This window comes from Pezoporus flaviventris, unplaced genomic scaffold, assembly GCF_033815535.1.
Source record: "Pezoporus flaviventris isolate CSIRO_AGI_PZ_B2104156 unplaced genomic scaffold, CSIRO_AGI_Pfla_v1 ptg000002l, whole genome shotgun sequence".
Taxonomy (NCBI): Eukaryota; Metazoa; Chordata; class Aves; order Psittaciformes; family Psittacidae; genus Pezoporus; species Pezoporus flaviventris.
Window position 1 is genome coordinate 37,270,829 of NW_026892550.1, and position 17,049 is coordinate 37,287,877.

General features: G+C 38.7%; 1 protein-coding gene across 6 annotated transcripts in view; it reads right to left on the reverse strand.

The window, feature by feature from the left end:
- Positions 1 to 1,758: 1,758 nt before the first annotated feature.
- CLCN3 (chloride voltage-gated channel 3) overlaps positions 1,759 to 17,049 on the reverse strand; it is a 60,426-nt gene continuing 45,135 nt past the window's right edge. For 3 of the 6 annotated variants that reach the window (XM_061475256.1, XM_061475248.1, XM_061475263.1), the window contains 8 exons: positions 15,651 to 15,857; positions 14,153 to 14,233; positions 12,369 to 12,914; positions 10,856 to 11,042; positions 9,124 to 9,522; positions 7,093 to 7,309; positions 4,700 to 4,775; positions 1,759 to 3,027 (listed from right to left, as the gene is read on the reverse strand). In XM_061475256.1, the coding sequence (XP_061331240.1) occupies positions 2,869 to 3,027; positions 4,700 to 4,775; positions 7,093 to 7,309; positions 9,124 to 9,522; positions 10,856 to 11,042; positions 12,369 to 12,914; positions 14,153 to 14,233; positions 15,651 to 15,857 (1,872 nt within the window). In that variant the 3' untranslated portion in view covers positions 1,759 to 2,868. The remainder of the gene's footprint in view (positions 3,028 to 4,699; positions 4,776 to 7,092; positions 7,310 to 9,123; positions 9,523 to 10,855; positions 11,043 to 12,368; positions 12,915 to 14,152; positions 14,234 to 15,650; positions 15,858 to 17,049) is intronic. The other 3 variants (XM_061475267.1, XM_061475276.1, XM_061475287.1) reach the window with 2 other exon arrangements.

Below are 17,049 nucleotides of genomic sequence, written 5' to 3' on the forward strand. Positions count from 1 at the left end.
AACATGACAGAACAATAAATGGTCATACAGAAGTTTTTAATGTTTGATTAAATCATCACAGTAATCAGAATTTTTACTGCAATGATATGCAGCTCTACCACACTATTATAAATAAAAACATTAAGATCAATATTAAATACAGCCCTAGGCAACATCACAGATTAACAAAGAATGCATTCTTCATGAACCAGTAACTGAACGGTTTAAAGAAAACCTAAAAAATGCTGACATTTCCCCTCCCATCCACCACATTCATATTTTTCCAAATTGGTAACTTGAGTAAGGCGCTGGAAGCTGTACGGTTGAGAACTTTGTGTTGCACAGCACAGGCAAACAGACATTATTATAAGAACCTCTTAAGCATGTTTTAAATGTCAACAGGGAAAGCGCAGCAAGTAAGAAAAGAAAAGAGATGCACAACTGCTGTGCAGCACTTTGCATCCATACTGAAATTCTGGGTGTGAACTGCACTTCAGGTGGTCTGCAGAATCATATGGACAGCTGTGTTTTATGAGAACATCAGGCATAGCAGAGGTTTCAAAGTGGTTTAAAACAGGGTTTATAGGTGTAGTGTGTTTATTCTTACAATGTATAAAAAAGTAAAAGACACCAGAACTCAGCAGCATGGACAACTTGCAGAGTTGCCTCTGGGAATGGCCACATCCTACTCATTATGTAACTTCCTCTGCAAAATTCCTTCAGGAACTGATTCTGAACCACAGACACTGACTTCATGTGGAGGAATACAGCTGGTTCTGCCACCCTCCCACCTTAACACAGCTCAATGCCCTGTTTCAGGGGCCTTCTTAATACTGGGGCTGATAACCACGAGCCCACTGGCACATTTTGCTTCCTACTGGTTCCCATTGCTGCACGAGATGAGATGATGGCTGTAGATGGCAGTTTTATACTCAAAAAAATTGTTAAAACAGCAGAGCACTTAAGCACAGGCATTGTTTTAGATTTGCCAAAAGTACCAGAACGCCAATTCAGTATCTTATGTTTAAAATCTACCATGTACTTGCAAATAAAGACATTTGTGGTAACCCTGCTGAATGCCTTAGAGATACCTAGGATTGTTATTGTGGACTTTTACCATTTATATGCTTACAACTTTTGCAGTCTTGGGAGTGTAATTGTTAAAGAAGGAAATTTTACCTAATCCCATACTCTAAAGCATGATTTTTGTCAGCCGGATTTCTTGATTCTCCCCCTGCCCCTGAGGCTCACAGTATATTGCCTTTTCTCCTCTGCATGTGCTTGTGGTGGCTTGTTATAATGACTATGAAACAATCTAGTGCTGGGGAAAAACTTAGGGACCTGCCAGTTCACCTGCCAGCATGTGTGCTGCTGCTGAATGGTAAAAGTCCTGCCAGAGTTTCAAGTACTAGATTAGGTTCTGCCCCGCTGCTCACCTCCTGTAGCTATGTATCATTTACACCTCTATACACTTGAAAAAGAGAAAAAGTCAAAAGCAATCTAATACTTACAGTTGCTTTCCTGCTATTATTTTTAAACCCTGCAATTTTTAAAAATAAAATTTTACTATTCCTCTTCCAGTTACCTGCTACTAAAGGGAAAAGGAAACCTCAAGGTAACGGCAGTGAGAGTTGTATCTGAAAATGATCTTGCGTGTGTTGGATCATAAAGAAACCATTTTGTTTCAACCCTTCATCTAGTTGTAAACATTTGTTAATCCTCTGTTCCATGCAGAGGATTCTGAATTATTCTACAAAATCACATTAAAAAGGTAATTAGTTATGTGAGATATTAACTGATTCATATTTAATAATTTTTAATCCATAAAAATATAAATAAAGAATGGGAAAACCTCAAGAAAAATAATATACATTTAGTGCAAGTTATGAGTTACGTTTCTTCCTACCATGTCAGCAGTGGAACAGCTTTTGTGGAGAAGAGAAAAATAAAAATGACCTTTCTCAAATTTTACGGGGGGGGGAAAGATCTCCAGTGTTGTAGCATGCAGTTTTACCAGATACACGTATACAGAATTGTTCCAGCTCTTAACTAGTAGAATAGCAGTATTTATCCTTATACTGCACACCATTGGTATATATCATGTGTTTTTAATAATACAAAAATTGCATAAGACCAGGTCACATTATTGATATTTTCTGCAGCAAAACCAGTATCTTCATTTGAAACACTCATTTTGCCCGGTTTTAGTTTTTCTCCTACCCCAACGGCACATGGGTTGAAAGGAGCCTTGCACAGTTCTCACAAGGTATTACCTGTTCAGTCTGGTTTTGTCGCAGTGCATCTGTACCGCCCCAAGCATTTCATGATGTACAAACTTACACGATTAATGGCACAAGAAAAACCTCCCTTCTTGTGATCAAACCTCAGTAACTCACAGTACATCTCAATATGAGAATCAACTGCTTTGAAAGGGCACACCAATTTTAAAGAGGCTTTGTTACGGCTCAGGAGAGAGAGAAATAAAGCTCTTCTGGAATGTAGAAAGGTGACATGTAATAATTAATACATTTCATGACTTAACACAACAGTTTCAATGGTGAAAAGGGCAAGACCTTTCAGTTTCCGTAAGATGGCTCGAATCGGAATGATCCCTCCAGAAACAGGGATTAAGAACACATCTCTTCAATGCTGAAGTACCAGGCTGGGGCTGGAGAATTGTGCCACCTCGCACGGCTCACCCACTGCACTATCATGGCAGACCTGACATCTCGGGACGCATCCAGTGCAGGACAGCAGCTCTCCCTTCCCATGCTCCCATCAGCCTTCCTCCTCCTTGCCACATATTCCCCCAGACCAACTCCTGATTTCCAGCAGCACTGTCACACAAAAACCCAGCTCTCATCTCTGATCTTGGAAGCATCCCCCAGACTAAAGTGTTGTGCTATTCAACAAATGAACCTCCTCTTCTGTTTCCTCTCTCTCCTCAGCTATGGGTTTCAGTTGAACATTATTGAGGCGGGGTCTTGGTTTGCCGTCTGGGCCATATGACGGAGGATATCTTTTTTTGTTATAATGCCAAGGAGGCGCCTGAAAAGGACAAATGGAAAATCGGCATTAATCCAAGCAGGAAAAAATAATAAAGCAGAACAAATCTGTAGCCAAGTCCTTTTTGTTGACAGGAATAGAGCAGAAGTAAAAAGCCTGATTTTCTTATTCAGACAAGAACATTTTATTAACTGAAATACTGAGGAACCACCCGTTTGTTAAAAGACAGCAATGCTGAGACACTGTATTGGATGGTCTCTGACAGCTGTAGTCTGTTTTGATGAAATATAAGCAGAGCCCATGACAATATTTTAACTTTTTGTGTCTACAAAAATGAAATTTTGATTAGCGTATGCCAACAAAAAAGTAACAGAAGAGGGACAAAGAAAAAAGAGGCATGAAAAAAGAAGTGATATTGATCCTGTTTCATAAGGGAGGCATGTTCCAACCTAGCCATCACAAGTAACATACCACTTGATGGCCCAAAATCCTGAGAGCAAATCAAACTCCCCTTCCCTCCATTTGTAATTTGTAATGATCCTGCCAGTCTGATGCACTGGCTCAGGCTGAACGTATTCATAGGAGCACACCATATGGGCCACAGAGGTTTTGTAAGACAAACATGTTAACCAGGGTTTGGAGTTCACTGCTTTAGAAAACAAATTGAGAATAATAAAATAGAATTTTCATTTTCCAATTCTGACACTGTGCTCTTATGACAGGGTCTTCATGGCTTTAGAATTGTAACTCTGCAAAATACCAAGAAGGTTGAGACTTTCCAAAAGGATAATATCACAGGAGAAGCAAAGAGCAGAATGAATGAGCTGTTGCCCTCGTTACTGTGGTTAGTACATTTCATATTAAAGGACGCATGAAATACTTGTGAAATATTAGCATAAAATGAGAACATAATTAGCATGTTTTGCACATAAGCAGCTAAACTTGGTGGGTATGTTTAGTAGAGAGGTAACTAGAAACCCATGTCCAAATTAAGACAAAGTCTACCATCTTGCTAAGGTTAGTTCACAACATCATGGTTAAAACAGTATCTATCAATCAATCGACTGAAGTCAACAGTCAGTACAGTAGCTGCCACTTGGTGGCTTAGGATATCAGTGAACATTTTATAAAGGAGTACATGAATTGCTGCAGGGAACAGCAGCAGAATCACAGGACTTTACATAATATCACAGAATTCACTAAAAATAAGAGTACTTTTAAAAATACCACATTGATCAAGGGGGATTACAGGGAAGATCTAATGCTGCGGTACATTAAAAACGTGCTGGGTTTTGCTTCTCAAAAGACAAGACACTTTGCTATCTGACAGCTATTTAAAGCTGTCAAGGTCAGAAAAAGAAATTGGCATATATGAAAATCTTAATTTCCATTATTAGTCACGGAAGAAGTATTCCTAGCTGTGTGCTTTCCCACCTGGGGAAATCAGCAGATCAACTATGTTACCTCAAGCACAGAAGTATCAGAAAGTCTATTGTTTAGTTTCCTTTAATGTTGTGACTAACAGTACACCCATATTAACAGCTTCATTTCTACCAAAGGATTTTGCACATGTTGTTTTATGGCTTAGTAGAAAGGTTTAGCGTAAGATGATTTCATTGTTCATCCGATGTCATAAAAGCCCTGAACAGTTCACAAGTTTCATGCTTCCTGACTTCTAATGTGTCTAATTATGAGATCTGATATATCTAATCACCAAGGGTTCGACGTGCTGCTTTAGTTGCTCGAGATGCTCTAATATGTTCTTCTTTGTGATGATCCCCAAGACAATCCTGAAACAGATCATGTTATGCTAATAACTGTGTGTGAAATCAAATAAAAAAAAGTTCTATAATGAAAAAGGATTAGAGCAAAATAGAAGAAAAAGAATGGTTGCAGGAAAGCTAATGAGATGATTCAATGAAAAATGATCTGAAAGTCAGAACCCCTTTCCCAGACTTCTCCCAAAATGCTGAATACAACTGCATCTTCAACCACCCCAGAGTAATATGTTTCTTGTAGCAAGTACATGGCTTCTCCCTTCTCCCCACTTTTACATCTCTTCAGGTTTTAAGAGGCCCTGAAACAAAAATCTCTTTATTTCCTTGGTTTAGTAGTTACTTCTCCTCACACATACCGATATTATTCAAAATTTTAACAAAGCATAGTAAATGAACACATTAGTAACTGTGTAAAGTCACAGCAGTTTAGGTTTGAAGCTGCTTTATACAGCAGTGTTACCTGGTATGCCTACAAACAGACAAACTCAGACAAATTTCTAATTCTTGACAGTATAATCAAGAGCAACTTCCTGGAATGTGTATTCTGGTACAGATACAGGAAGAATGAGACTCAGTCTTTATGTAATTCTCTGTCACCAGCACCAATTTCTGCACGGTTCCTATTCCAGTCTGGAGTGGAATCAGTACATTGATGTGTGTCTTTACGTGGGGATGTTCAATTTGCAGGGAATTTGCCAAAATATAGGTTAGTCCTTGCTGTCCACATGGCTGTATGCCATGGCAAACTACCCCTAGTGCTTTACTTATATGATCTTTCAATGGACAGCAGGCTCATGGAACATCACAAGGTCGCAAACTGAAGCAGGATAACAAAAAATTAATGTCTGAAAACAGCAAATTATTAAAGCCATCCATACTAGCTGCTGCTTTATCATAAAACAGTTAAAAAATTGAAGTGCAGTTTGACATAGCTTTGCACAATTAGGCTTTTTACAGAGCTGATTTTAACATCAATGTCAACGTTCGAGCACTTAACCATGACAGAAACTAAGAAAAAAATCATCATAGTAAATACTCTTCATTGAAGTTCTATCAGTTCAGTTTCCCTCCCCAAAACAAGAATAACTGCGTGCCTGCACTGATTGTCAGATCATACATCCTCTCCCCATGTGAGAAGGGTTTTTAAAGTCACCTATGCTTCTGAAAGCATGCACTTGCCGTTCAATACAGGGATGCATTGAAGAGAAAAGCAGCAGGAGAACATTTAAAATAAATTTGTTTTAAAATACACCTGAGAAAATAAACTTGTAAACCAATGTGGTATTTGAGTATTTGCCACTTATAGCAGCTATCCTTTTGCCCACAGCAAAGGAAGTCCCATCCCTCTTTAGGTTTCTTGAGTTTTTCCCATTGACACTGATCCTAAATAAGGTGGATTAGCAGACTGTGTTTCACTCCCCAGGTGCCTTCAAAGACATGCTAAAGAGAAAGCAAGACACTGTGGTAGGAGGTGCAATGTGTGTCAAGGAAAGCAGAATGTTAAAGGAACAGCTACACAGAAAAAGATCATGTAAAAGAAAAAAAGTAGTAGTTTAGATAAGAGACACTTATAATGTTATAATGAACATTTATGTTTCCATGCTTGGGGCTGATATATTTAGTAGGTAATCACATGACAACTCCCTATAGTATCATTACAAACATTCTAAATCTTAAAATTAGAATAGAATCATAGAGTAGTTTTCTGGAGATGCTTTGAAGTGTAGAAACAAAAGGTGCACATCGAAGTTCCAGAACTAGCAGCAGTTGCTTAGTTGTTAGTATTTTGAAACCAAGAGCTTGGTGGTAATCACCATCACTGAACTCCAGAAGAGGAGACAAAGATTGAATCATTATCTCCCACTATTTTTTTTTTACAAACCCAGGTATTTGTAGCCGTTCAACAGCAGACACATTGCACAGAACACAGATAAAAACAAGGAAGTGCAGGCCTTGGACTGTGTACCACACAACTAAATTGTCTTGTGTGGTGCACACACATGTGGAGGGGTTGTGTGTCCTCCACATGTGTGTGCAACAGCAAGCTGCACACACAAAACTTGCTGAATGTGAGTTTTTAACAGAACATCTTAAAATAACTGAGATCATCTGCCTGCTTAGATGGAATATGAGGGCGAAGTAAGAATTTAAGAGCTGTGTCACAGCACAGCACCTTCTTAGCGAACAGTTAGGGCCCTCAGTTGCAGTACCAAAATTAGGGGTTCCAGTACTGTCATCCTGGAATATATCCTGGTTCAAATACTCTGATCCTGGAACTGAAAATCAGTGTATCTAACACAATGAACAGCATTGCTGCCACTTAACTTACCCGTTGTGTGTTACAAGGCACTGCCTCAGACCCAGCTTCCGGAAAATATCCACCACTATTTCCATTGGGGTGTGGTCTGTCACGGTGAAAGGGCTCATATCTAGTATGCTTCTAAGTTTCAAAGGCCGAGGGCTTTCTGCTGGAAGCGATGGGGTATGCTGGGCAAAACAGACCCTGGAGCTGCCAACAATCCCTTCCTGCTTCTTTCTAGCACTTTCTTTAAGAAAAAGAGGGAGGGGGGAAACGGGAAAGGAGGAAGAATTTATATTCTTGGAGTAAGGTAAGTTAGTGCAAACAGACAGATCAATCAACACTACCTGACTCTGATCTTATTCTCTAGATGCTGAGACTCTGATATACGCTATTTTGATGTGTTTCCATAGCCCTAATGAGTGTGCAGAAATCACAAAAGCCATCTACCATACAGCTTTAGCCATTCTTCAGCTACTACCTTCCTCACTCCAATAAATAACTTTTATTTACTATAAAGAGGTGGAAGGACTTAAAGAATAACGTGCAGGAAGCACACAGCTGCTAAAGAAACTGTCAAGGGGAAAGCCAATCTCAGCTGACAGTTCCCCTGTCACGATTCCAACGGCTGGAATTACTGTGGATTTGAAACCAAAGAACTCATTTCTGAGCACTCTGAAAATGTTGTCTTCTTGTTTACAATGAATTTATTTAGATTCTGAACTGCCTCTGCCTTTTCACACCTTCATCACTTGGGTGACAACAGCTTCCCTCCCCATACCTAAAACTTTTCACACAAGGACTCTCTTAAGCCAGACAAAATCCAAGACTAAGCAACTTGCACCATGTGATCTCAGCATGAGCAGCTGAAATGAGTCCTACCTGTGAAAGTGTATTATTAGATGAATGTTCTGCTATTACCCCTTTAACTCTTAGGTAAATGCAAACTTAAACCAGTATGATGTCTGAATCACTTCTCAGTTTTGGATGCTTCTGTGCATCCTACGCAGTGTAATACTATGGTATACACAGTATTAAGAGCATAGGCAAAAGTTTTACTGAAGTAAACAGTGTTGTGTTCACAGAACTTTTGTGGTTTTAAAGTTTCAGGAGACTTCTGTTTCTCAAGTGTCTGTTAAAGAGATAATTGTCAATGTATGATTTTATGAATAAAAAAATAATAAAAGAAAAAGTAGTTTATGATGCAATTTCCATCACTGAGTTCATGCACCAGAAGTTACAGTTTTGTAGCGTTTCCTTACATAACAGTGATTTTTTCCTTTTGTTATGATAATGTCCTCAAAATCCACAGCATTTTTCTTAGCGGTGCACAAAGCACTGTCACAAGGGTCACACAAGTTCTAATACTCACCCAGAGAATGAGGGCCCAAACAGGGCTTGTTTGCTCATGTGCAAACTTCCCATTACACAAATTGAAAAGCAGAAACCTAAAGTAATAAATATTGCGCTTATCTCTCCGTAGTACAATTTTAGTTGTAACAACTGTCACAGAGAAGTGCAGCGTATGTTTAAATTTAAAAATGACTTGAACATTTTTAATTCCCCCAGAATCCTGCTATTTGAAAATGAGTATTACCCAATTTTAAAGAACAGTGTTAGTGCAGTGCCACCTGAGGAAAAGAGGTACTAGCAGGCCAGGCTGGATGAGGCTTTGAGCAACCTGGTCTGTGGAAGGTCTCCCTGCCCATGGCAGGGGGGTTGAAACTGGATGATCTTTAAGGTCCCTTCCAACCCAAACTGGACTGTGATTCATCAAAACCAACAAAAATACTGGACTAGATGATGTTTTGGCCTACTTCAATATGGTGTGGTTTTATGACAAAGAGATTAGTATTTTCTCCACTTCAAAGCTTGCCATTGAAGGTAGTCATATACCTCCATAAAGAAACAGCCATAAAGTCATATACCTCCATAAAGAACAGATTTTGCAGGGTATCTGAACCTGAAGTAAGTCTAGTAACATACAAAGTAAATTGTGTTTTAAGCTATAAAATCATTTAAATTGGTATATATAATCATGCAAGACTGTTAGATAATTACCTATTGCAATAGTTAAATCTCTTCTTAGAGCAAAGCCCACTAGTCTCTGCGATTCTTTTGACATAATAACAGGAAAACCATTATAGCTGGTTTCGTTGATCAAGTTTTCTATGTCTTCCACTGTCATATTATCCTGCGTCAGAACTGCTAAAGGTGGGTCGCTTCTTCGAGGTCGCATAACGTCAGCAGCCAGTGTTGTGTGAGTAAATTCTTCCTTTGCATCCAAGAAAGGATATCCATTCAGTCGGATGTGCGCCTCATATATGCCTTCCCTACCAAAGGCATCTCCTACCCACTTACTGGTCATGACTGCAGCCATTAGGGGCACAATATATTCCAGACCTCCTGTTAGCTCAAAGACAATAACTACCAGGGACACAGTCATCCTTGTCACACCACCTGCAACAAAAAAATGGTAAATGGTAGCCAGTAACATTCTGGTATCAAATAATGATGAATTCAGAATTTCCTGCCTTCCCATTGAGGACTACAAACATAACTTTGTCATTAAAGATCATCTGACACGCACCATTATGTATACTACAAACAAAAGCAGACAGGAAAAGTGAACAAAAAGCTGTCAGAAGTAAAAAAAAGAGCTTTAGTTCCTAGAGAGAATTAAAGGATTCAAAAAATATGTGCAATTATTTCATGTAAATTAAGAATAAAAGTGTATTTCTCCACACCACGCCTACGTTAAAAATATTGTGAAATTCAAGGAAATCCAGTAAGGTGAGAATATGGTAAAAGAATGGAACGAATGCACGGAAGTCACAGGTAGCAATTCAACAGCTATGTTGTCCAAAGGATTAGGATATTAATGCTGTTGTTGAATCATAAAACCTAAAGAGAATTCTGAGCTGACAAAAAGAAATGTCTTTGACAATGAGAGAAGGAAGGGATTGTATTTCTCTTTTGTTAGTACTCAAGATGTTTTTTCTGCCAAGGTTTCTCATGCCATATCTTAATTTAGGGAAAGAATATGTTCTTTCTTTCAATGCATTCAAAAGTGATTCAAGTTGAACTATTAAAAAAAACAAACAACTTCTCAAAAAACTGCATTTGTACCACTAGTTTACTTCATCACTCAAATGCATTTTATGTTAAAGAAAAGGTCTTCCTTTTGTAGAATCTGTACTAATAGATTTTAAGCTTAATTTCTAAAGCAATGAAGTTGTGAGGACAAGAGAAGGCCTTCAAAAAACCTGTCCTAGTTTAGGTGCCCAACTTCAGCCTCTTTCCATGAAGCTGACTTTCAACAGTTTGTAAATCAGACTTGTTAAAAACCCCTCAAGCTGGACTCCCCAAACCATCGGAAACCTCTGACAGTTTTGTCTGGATTATGAATCGCAAGAACTTTTTTTGCACATCGTGTAGGTGTGGCAGCTGATCATGCACCTCCTTGTAATAATTTCAACAGTACCTGACTTTGCAAATCCTCTACTTCATACATTTCATGAAACCGGTTTTTCAGACTGGTGTGGTCGATACCAAAGACAGAAAGCAAACACTGCTGTTTAAATGCTTATCAATTTAAATTTCACATGTTATTCCTCAGATCACAAGGATCTGAGTCTCGTGTAGAGATGTGAATGTCTTATTCTGAAAAGACAGAAGTCCATATAAAACGGTGTTCCAAAACTGCACATTTATATCTCCTTTCATTCCTTAACCACTATTTTGGCAACATACATATAAGAAATCAAATACTTATTTGTTACATTTTACTTACCTAAGCATGCAGCAGCACCAACCATGGCATAAAGACCAGGCGTAATACAGTCAGCTCCAACTTCACACCACTCCTTGAAAATGAACCAGTCATGGTGGTAGTAAGCCAGCTGCTCCACTGCAATTCCTACAATCCTTCCTGCTATTGCTCCAATTGCCATGCTAGGTATGAACAACCCAGACGGAACCTGTAACAAAACCAGAAGTACTGCTGTCATGCTTACGGGAACATACCTGATGCATCATTTTACAAGCTTGGTGTTTTTCCAAGAGATACAAATGCTCAAACTGTCAGATTAGAACCACCTAAACTGACCTTGCAAGGTTTGTAAAACTTGCAACTATTGATACCTCTGATCAATTTCTGGCCTATGGAAGACTAGCATTTAAAAGACACACCAGATTTCTCTTACCCATTGACTAACGTGGAAAATAACTTCAAATGACAGACTGTAACATCTTCTAAAACATCAACACATAAGAAACACAATGATATTGTTCTATCAGTTACAGAATGACAGAATGGCTGTGGTTGGGCCTGACCACTCCAAGTTGTCTATCTGTGCTCAAGCTGGGTCAACTACAGCAGGCTGCCCGGGACTGCAGCTAGTCAGGTTTTGTGTATCACCAAGGATGGAGTCTCCACAAGCTCTCCGGACAGCCTATTCCAGTGTTCAACCACTCTCACAGTAAACAAGTGTCTTCTTATGCATGCAGTTACATGGAACAGCAATGTAGACTGAAAAGTTCAATAAAGCCAGTTTTAACACAAATCCTGCTTAATGAACACATTTGTGTTAAGACATGACTGATAATGACGCAGTTGCAAAAGCCATGAAGAGAGCCGGACAAGACAGAAAATGAAGGCATGACAGTTATATGTCATTCAGAAAACTGCCACAGCTTGGAGAGAAGCTGAAGAGAGCTCTAAAATGAACAGAAAAAAAAACCATGCTGCTTTGCAATGGAGAAGAAATTCCCATTACAGTCACAGGACCAAAGCCTGCTTTTTAGTCATGACATGCAATGCTGGAAAGTAAAGAAACTACCATTGGCTCCCTTGGACAGTCTGCAGTAATGATATCCATACAATACATGAGGAGAGAAGATTTAAAAAACCAAAACTACAAGCTGATCAAGAGGTATGGTCTTTTCTCCTTCCATGTAAAAGGACTAGGAAACCCGAGTGGTTATGTTTGTGGTTTATGTCTCTCAGATATTTTAGAATCATCCTTACTGCTGAATCGGGCCCATACAAACAGCCATCCATGCACCCCGTTACTGTTCCCTATTAAATTTAGGATGTTTCTGTTCAGCTGAGAAAAAGGCTTATATACTGTTTAATACTGTTTTCTACATTACTTGCCTATTAGTCAACAACAGAAAGACCTTTTTAAAAAGAAATACACATTAAGATTTCTATACACAAAACTACTAACTTTGTGGATGGAAAATGAGAAAGGCAATAATTAAATTATCACAGCAGATGATCCAGCCACTGCATTCACACTTACCTTGATACCAAAGGTGAAGACTGTCATGATTATTTTAAATATGAGTGCTAAACACAACTGCCATATAGCTGAATAGACTCCAGTGCCTGCTGGACGGTCAGGAATATCATCTACTATTTTGCTCGCATTCATGTCATTTCTGTAGTCACACAGGGAGGAGGATTCTAACGGCCCACAGTCTGTGAAGAGCTCTTTAATAAGCTCACTGGTGTTTAGCCTTGTATATGGATTAGGAAATGCAATGACAGCTGTTATTGCTGCAACAATAATAACCTCCAGGACAGGATACTTCCCAAATTTTGTAGATTTGCGCCGACGACACCATGCAATATTTGCTCGGATGAAAAAAGCTCCCCAGAGCCCACCAAATACTCCCAGAAGAATAAAAGGAAGCAGTTCGAAAAGGTACCAAGGAGTGTGATATTCCACATAAAAAAGAACTAGGCGGCTATTACCAAAAGGATTGATGGACCTTAAAACAAATGCAGCTACTAAAGCAGCAAAAAATGATCTCCATAAAGTTTTCAGTGGGAAATAGTAACTGACCTGTAAAAGGCAATACATGAGAATTATTAGTGATTCAATTAAAAATACTGGAAAGACCATTTTATGTATGTTTTACAGTACTGCTACTGACATGGTAAACGCTAAAAACCCAGTGCTCTTACATTATCAGTTATTATTCTCAACCCTTGGAGCACTGGCACTTCAGCACATACTACATCTTTTAAAAGCTTGACAGCAATTCATACTTACATCAATACTAAAGCACTAATATAACCACTGCTGTTTTACGACTGTTAGGAAATAATGTGTAGTAATTTATGTTTGAAAGCTTCTCTGTTCGTAAGTATCTCTTCCGAGCATTCATGAGAACCAGACTGTGTACTAGCTGCCCTCTCAAATTTCCTGCTAATGCTGTTTCATCTCCATTCAACCTACAGTGAAAGGTTTCTGGCAGATGTTATTTTTATGAAGTACAACTAAAACAGAAGAAAATACAATCCTTAAAACAGAACTTGTAATTTCATACTTTCAGCCCCACACTGCCCAATTTGAATTTCAAAAGAATTTTCTTCTGGAAGTGTTTTTTTTGCACCAACTGAATTCCTCAAAACCCCCATAGGATACAGCAAAATTTACACAACGGGATATTTTGCTTCCTTTTTTTCAATGTACAGACTTTTAGTTTTCTTTAAAAATGCCGATGATCTAAATAACGTTCTTGCGTACTTTTAAAATAACTAATGAAAACTAATTTAACACAAAACATTTCTTGGAGAAGAGAGTTTGGTTGCCTTGGCAGTCCATTTTATGGCATAATTGCCTTTTAATAATTAACGTCTTCAATTATCGTTAGTGCCTGAAACTTTGAGAGAAGTTTAAAAACGTTTAAAAACTTGCTTCCTACAACTGTCAAGCAGGTTTCGAAAGCCTCCTTCAAAGTGGAAAAAAAGAAAAGAAAGAAAAGCCTGATTTTTTTAAATACACTCCTACAGTGAAAACCAGCTGGATCTCTATCTGTACGCAAACTGTAATTATTAACTGACTCAACCCTTCTCCAGAAAAAATATAATTGAGAACAAAGCAAAGCTGACATTCATCCAAAGAAAAGAAACGGTATCTTTAGGACTTTGTTGGTAACAAGACTGTTAACTTTGAAAAGAAGGTCCAAAAATAATTTCCTTACTAAGAAAGACTCCGCAGCTTAAAGGAGTCCAAGATTATTCATGCTGAAGAGATTTTTTAAAGTATCTATCCTTCAGTGCCACCTCTTGACATACCTCCTCCAGACTGAAAAGGACTCCACCAATTGGGGCACCAAAGGCTACAGATACTCCCGCTGCTGAGGCAGCTGACAACACCTGGAAAACAATGGTGAGGGAGTTTTTTACAGTCTGTGAAATGCTTTAAACATGAAGACCAGAATCTCATTACATTTACCAATTTCTTCTGTATTTCTATCACGGACTCACAGACTTGCTAACAGAAAAGCATCAAGTACATGTATCAGAATGCTCGTAAACTCTGGCCAGTCACCGCAGCAGCCACTGACCAGGTAGGAGCCATAACTAAGCCAAGGACACTGCTCAAAGCCTCCTCAGAATAGCACCCAAAAGAGTCTATACTTCAGTATGAAATTTCTGATATCTCATTTTCAAGAAACTCTAGTAAGCTTTCCCTGGACTAAAACAAGGAATTCCACTGTGTCATAAATTAAACAAGCGGAGCAGAAGAGCAGGTGGGACAAACATGGAACTTCTTTTGGAGCTCAAGAGGAAAAAAGAAATTGTATGATCCCTGAAGCAAGGTCAGGCTTCACAGGAAGGTTACTGAGCCGTGATTCATATATGCAGGAAAAAAGCCCACGGAAGGCCAAAGCTCAATTACACTTAACAGAATCCCAGAATACAAGGTTGGAAGGGACCCCAAGGACCCAACATTGAAACCAGCCAGTTCTGTGTCAAATAAAAAAAAAAAGGGGGGGTGGGATTTTTTAAGTACATTAATAGCAAATGGAGGTTTAAAGAAAACACTGGACCAATACTTGTTGAAGATGGTCATCTGACTAACAGGAATTAGGAAAAAGCATAGGCATTCAATGCAGTTTTTGCCTTAGTCTAATAACACTGACAGACCTCGGGCTGCCCAGTGCCCTGAGTCAGAGGACCACAAGTGCAGGAACAGCAACTTTCCATTTGTGGACACTGAAATTACAAGGGACCAGCAGTATCACCTGAATGCTCATAAATTCATGGGGCTTAATAGGATTCCTCCCAAGTCCTAAAGGAGCTAGCGGATGTTATGGCAAGACCCCTCTCGATCATATCCCACAGGTCTAGGGAGTCTGGGCAGGCTCCTGCTGACTGGAAACAAGCCAACGGTATTCCAACCTACACGAAGGGTGCTGAGGGAAAACCCAGGGAACTACAGACCTGTTAGCCTAACCTCAGTTCCTGGGAAAATTATGCTGGGTGCTACTAAAAGGCATTTACAGAATAATGCAGTTATCAGGCATATAACTAATGTGCTATCCTTCTATAAGGATCCACACACCTAGTGGATGTACTGTCTTTTTATTTAATAAGGCTTTTGATACTGTCCCTCACAGCATCCTTCTGGACAAGTTGTTCAGCTGTGGGATGAACAGGCTGGGTGAAGAACTGGCTGAATGACAGAAGACTAAATACTGTCTTATAGAAAAAATATTGTCCTTTAAACAAACCAGTGTAAATACATAGAAATGCAATACATTCTAGAAATGCTTTTACAAGAACTTACCTCTCTTTTTTTAGCTTCATTTGTGCTGTACTTTGGAAAGAGGTAAGAAAAAATATTCCCACAGCAGCAGGCAACATGTACCAAGGGACCCTCTTTTCCTAAACTCAAACCTGATGCGACAGCCAAGACTAAAGTAATTGTTTTTATCATCAAAGTCCACTTCCCCAAATAACCTCTGATGATGAAGCCACTCAAAATAGTTTTTATCTGGAAGAAATAAAAAATATCATCTGTTATTGTATTCTGCTTTCTTCAGAAAATAATTAATTTCATTACGTTAGCTACTTAAGTTCAAAAATAGCCTTTTCATCAAATGGCTACCTTTATCACACTTTAAAACGTATTCATATTGCTACATTGAGTCCATCTGGTTGCCAGAGGCTTTCCATTTGCAACTTATTCTAAAACACTGTACAATAATATAAAACATGATTATCAATTACATTTAGCGGAAACTTACTCTGCACTAGCTTCTAAGACTGCATTCATTGGTTTATGACATAACTTACATGCAAGTTGGAAAACTCCCAAAGAATAAACCTGAAAAACTACACTCAAGATCATCTATTGTAGTAATACCACATTTGCACCCATTTTACCCCTCTCTGTTTTCTCCTTATGTTTTACCATCTCCACATAAAAATTTACCAGTAGATTCCTTGACATAAGGGTGGAAAAGATCAGGCTTTTTCAAACAGAAAAGATGTGCCACTTGTCTAAGGTATTACTTTGCCTAACAGTGTCGTATTATTACCCTGGAATACATGCCCAGATACAGCAAATAATATAGTTATCACAGGAAAGGACAACCTGTCTATAAATACAATGTACACAGAACACTGGGCAGCAGTGACTAAAAGCAGAGGTTAGCTAAATTTGGAAACCAATTTAGAATGAAATCTCTTCTGGAATAATGGCACAGAATTATTCCAGGCTTATTCAGAGACAGGATTTGTCCTTCAACTTCCACAATACACATACATAAAGAAGTATCTACAGAATTACTAGACTGATCAGACTTTGTGTTTTTCCCTCCCATTCTGTGTATAGTACAGACAGCAATTCTAAAACCAGTAAAGTTTTGAGGATATTACACATTTCACTGTGATTGATGGTGTGATTTTGAGTTAAGGCAATTAAAGCCAGTGCCACAATACATCAATTGCTGCACCAAAGGAACCAAATTCTGTGAATGAACAGCTACTCTCTTATCACTGTTGGGCGGGTAAGGATTTGGGTCAGGTTTGGAAATCACTCTTCAGAAGTACACTCTCTTAAGCTAAATGTGTCCTTAAAAAGTAGTCCACCCAGAAGCAAGCAGCAAAATCTACAAACTCAGGAGATTCTCTGAAATTTGGAGTACTTTTCTCAACAACAATTAGCACAATTAGATTATTTC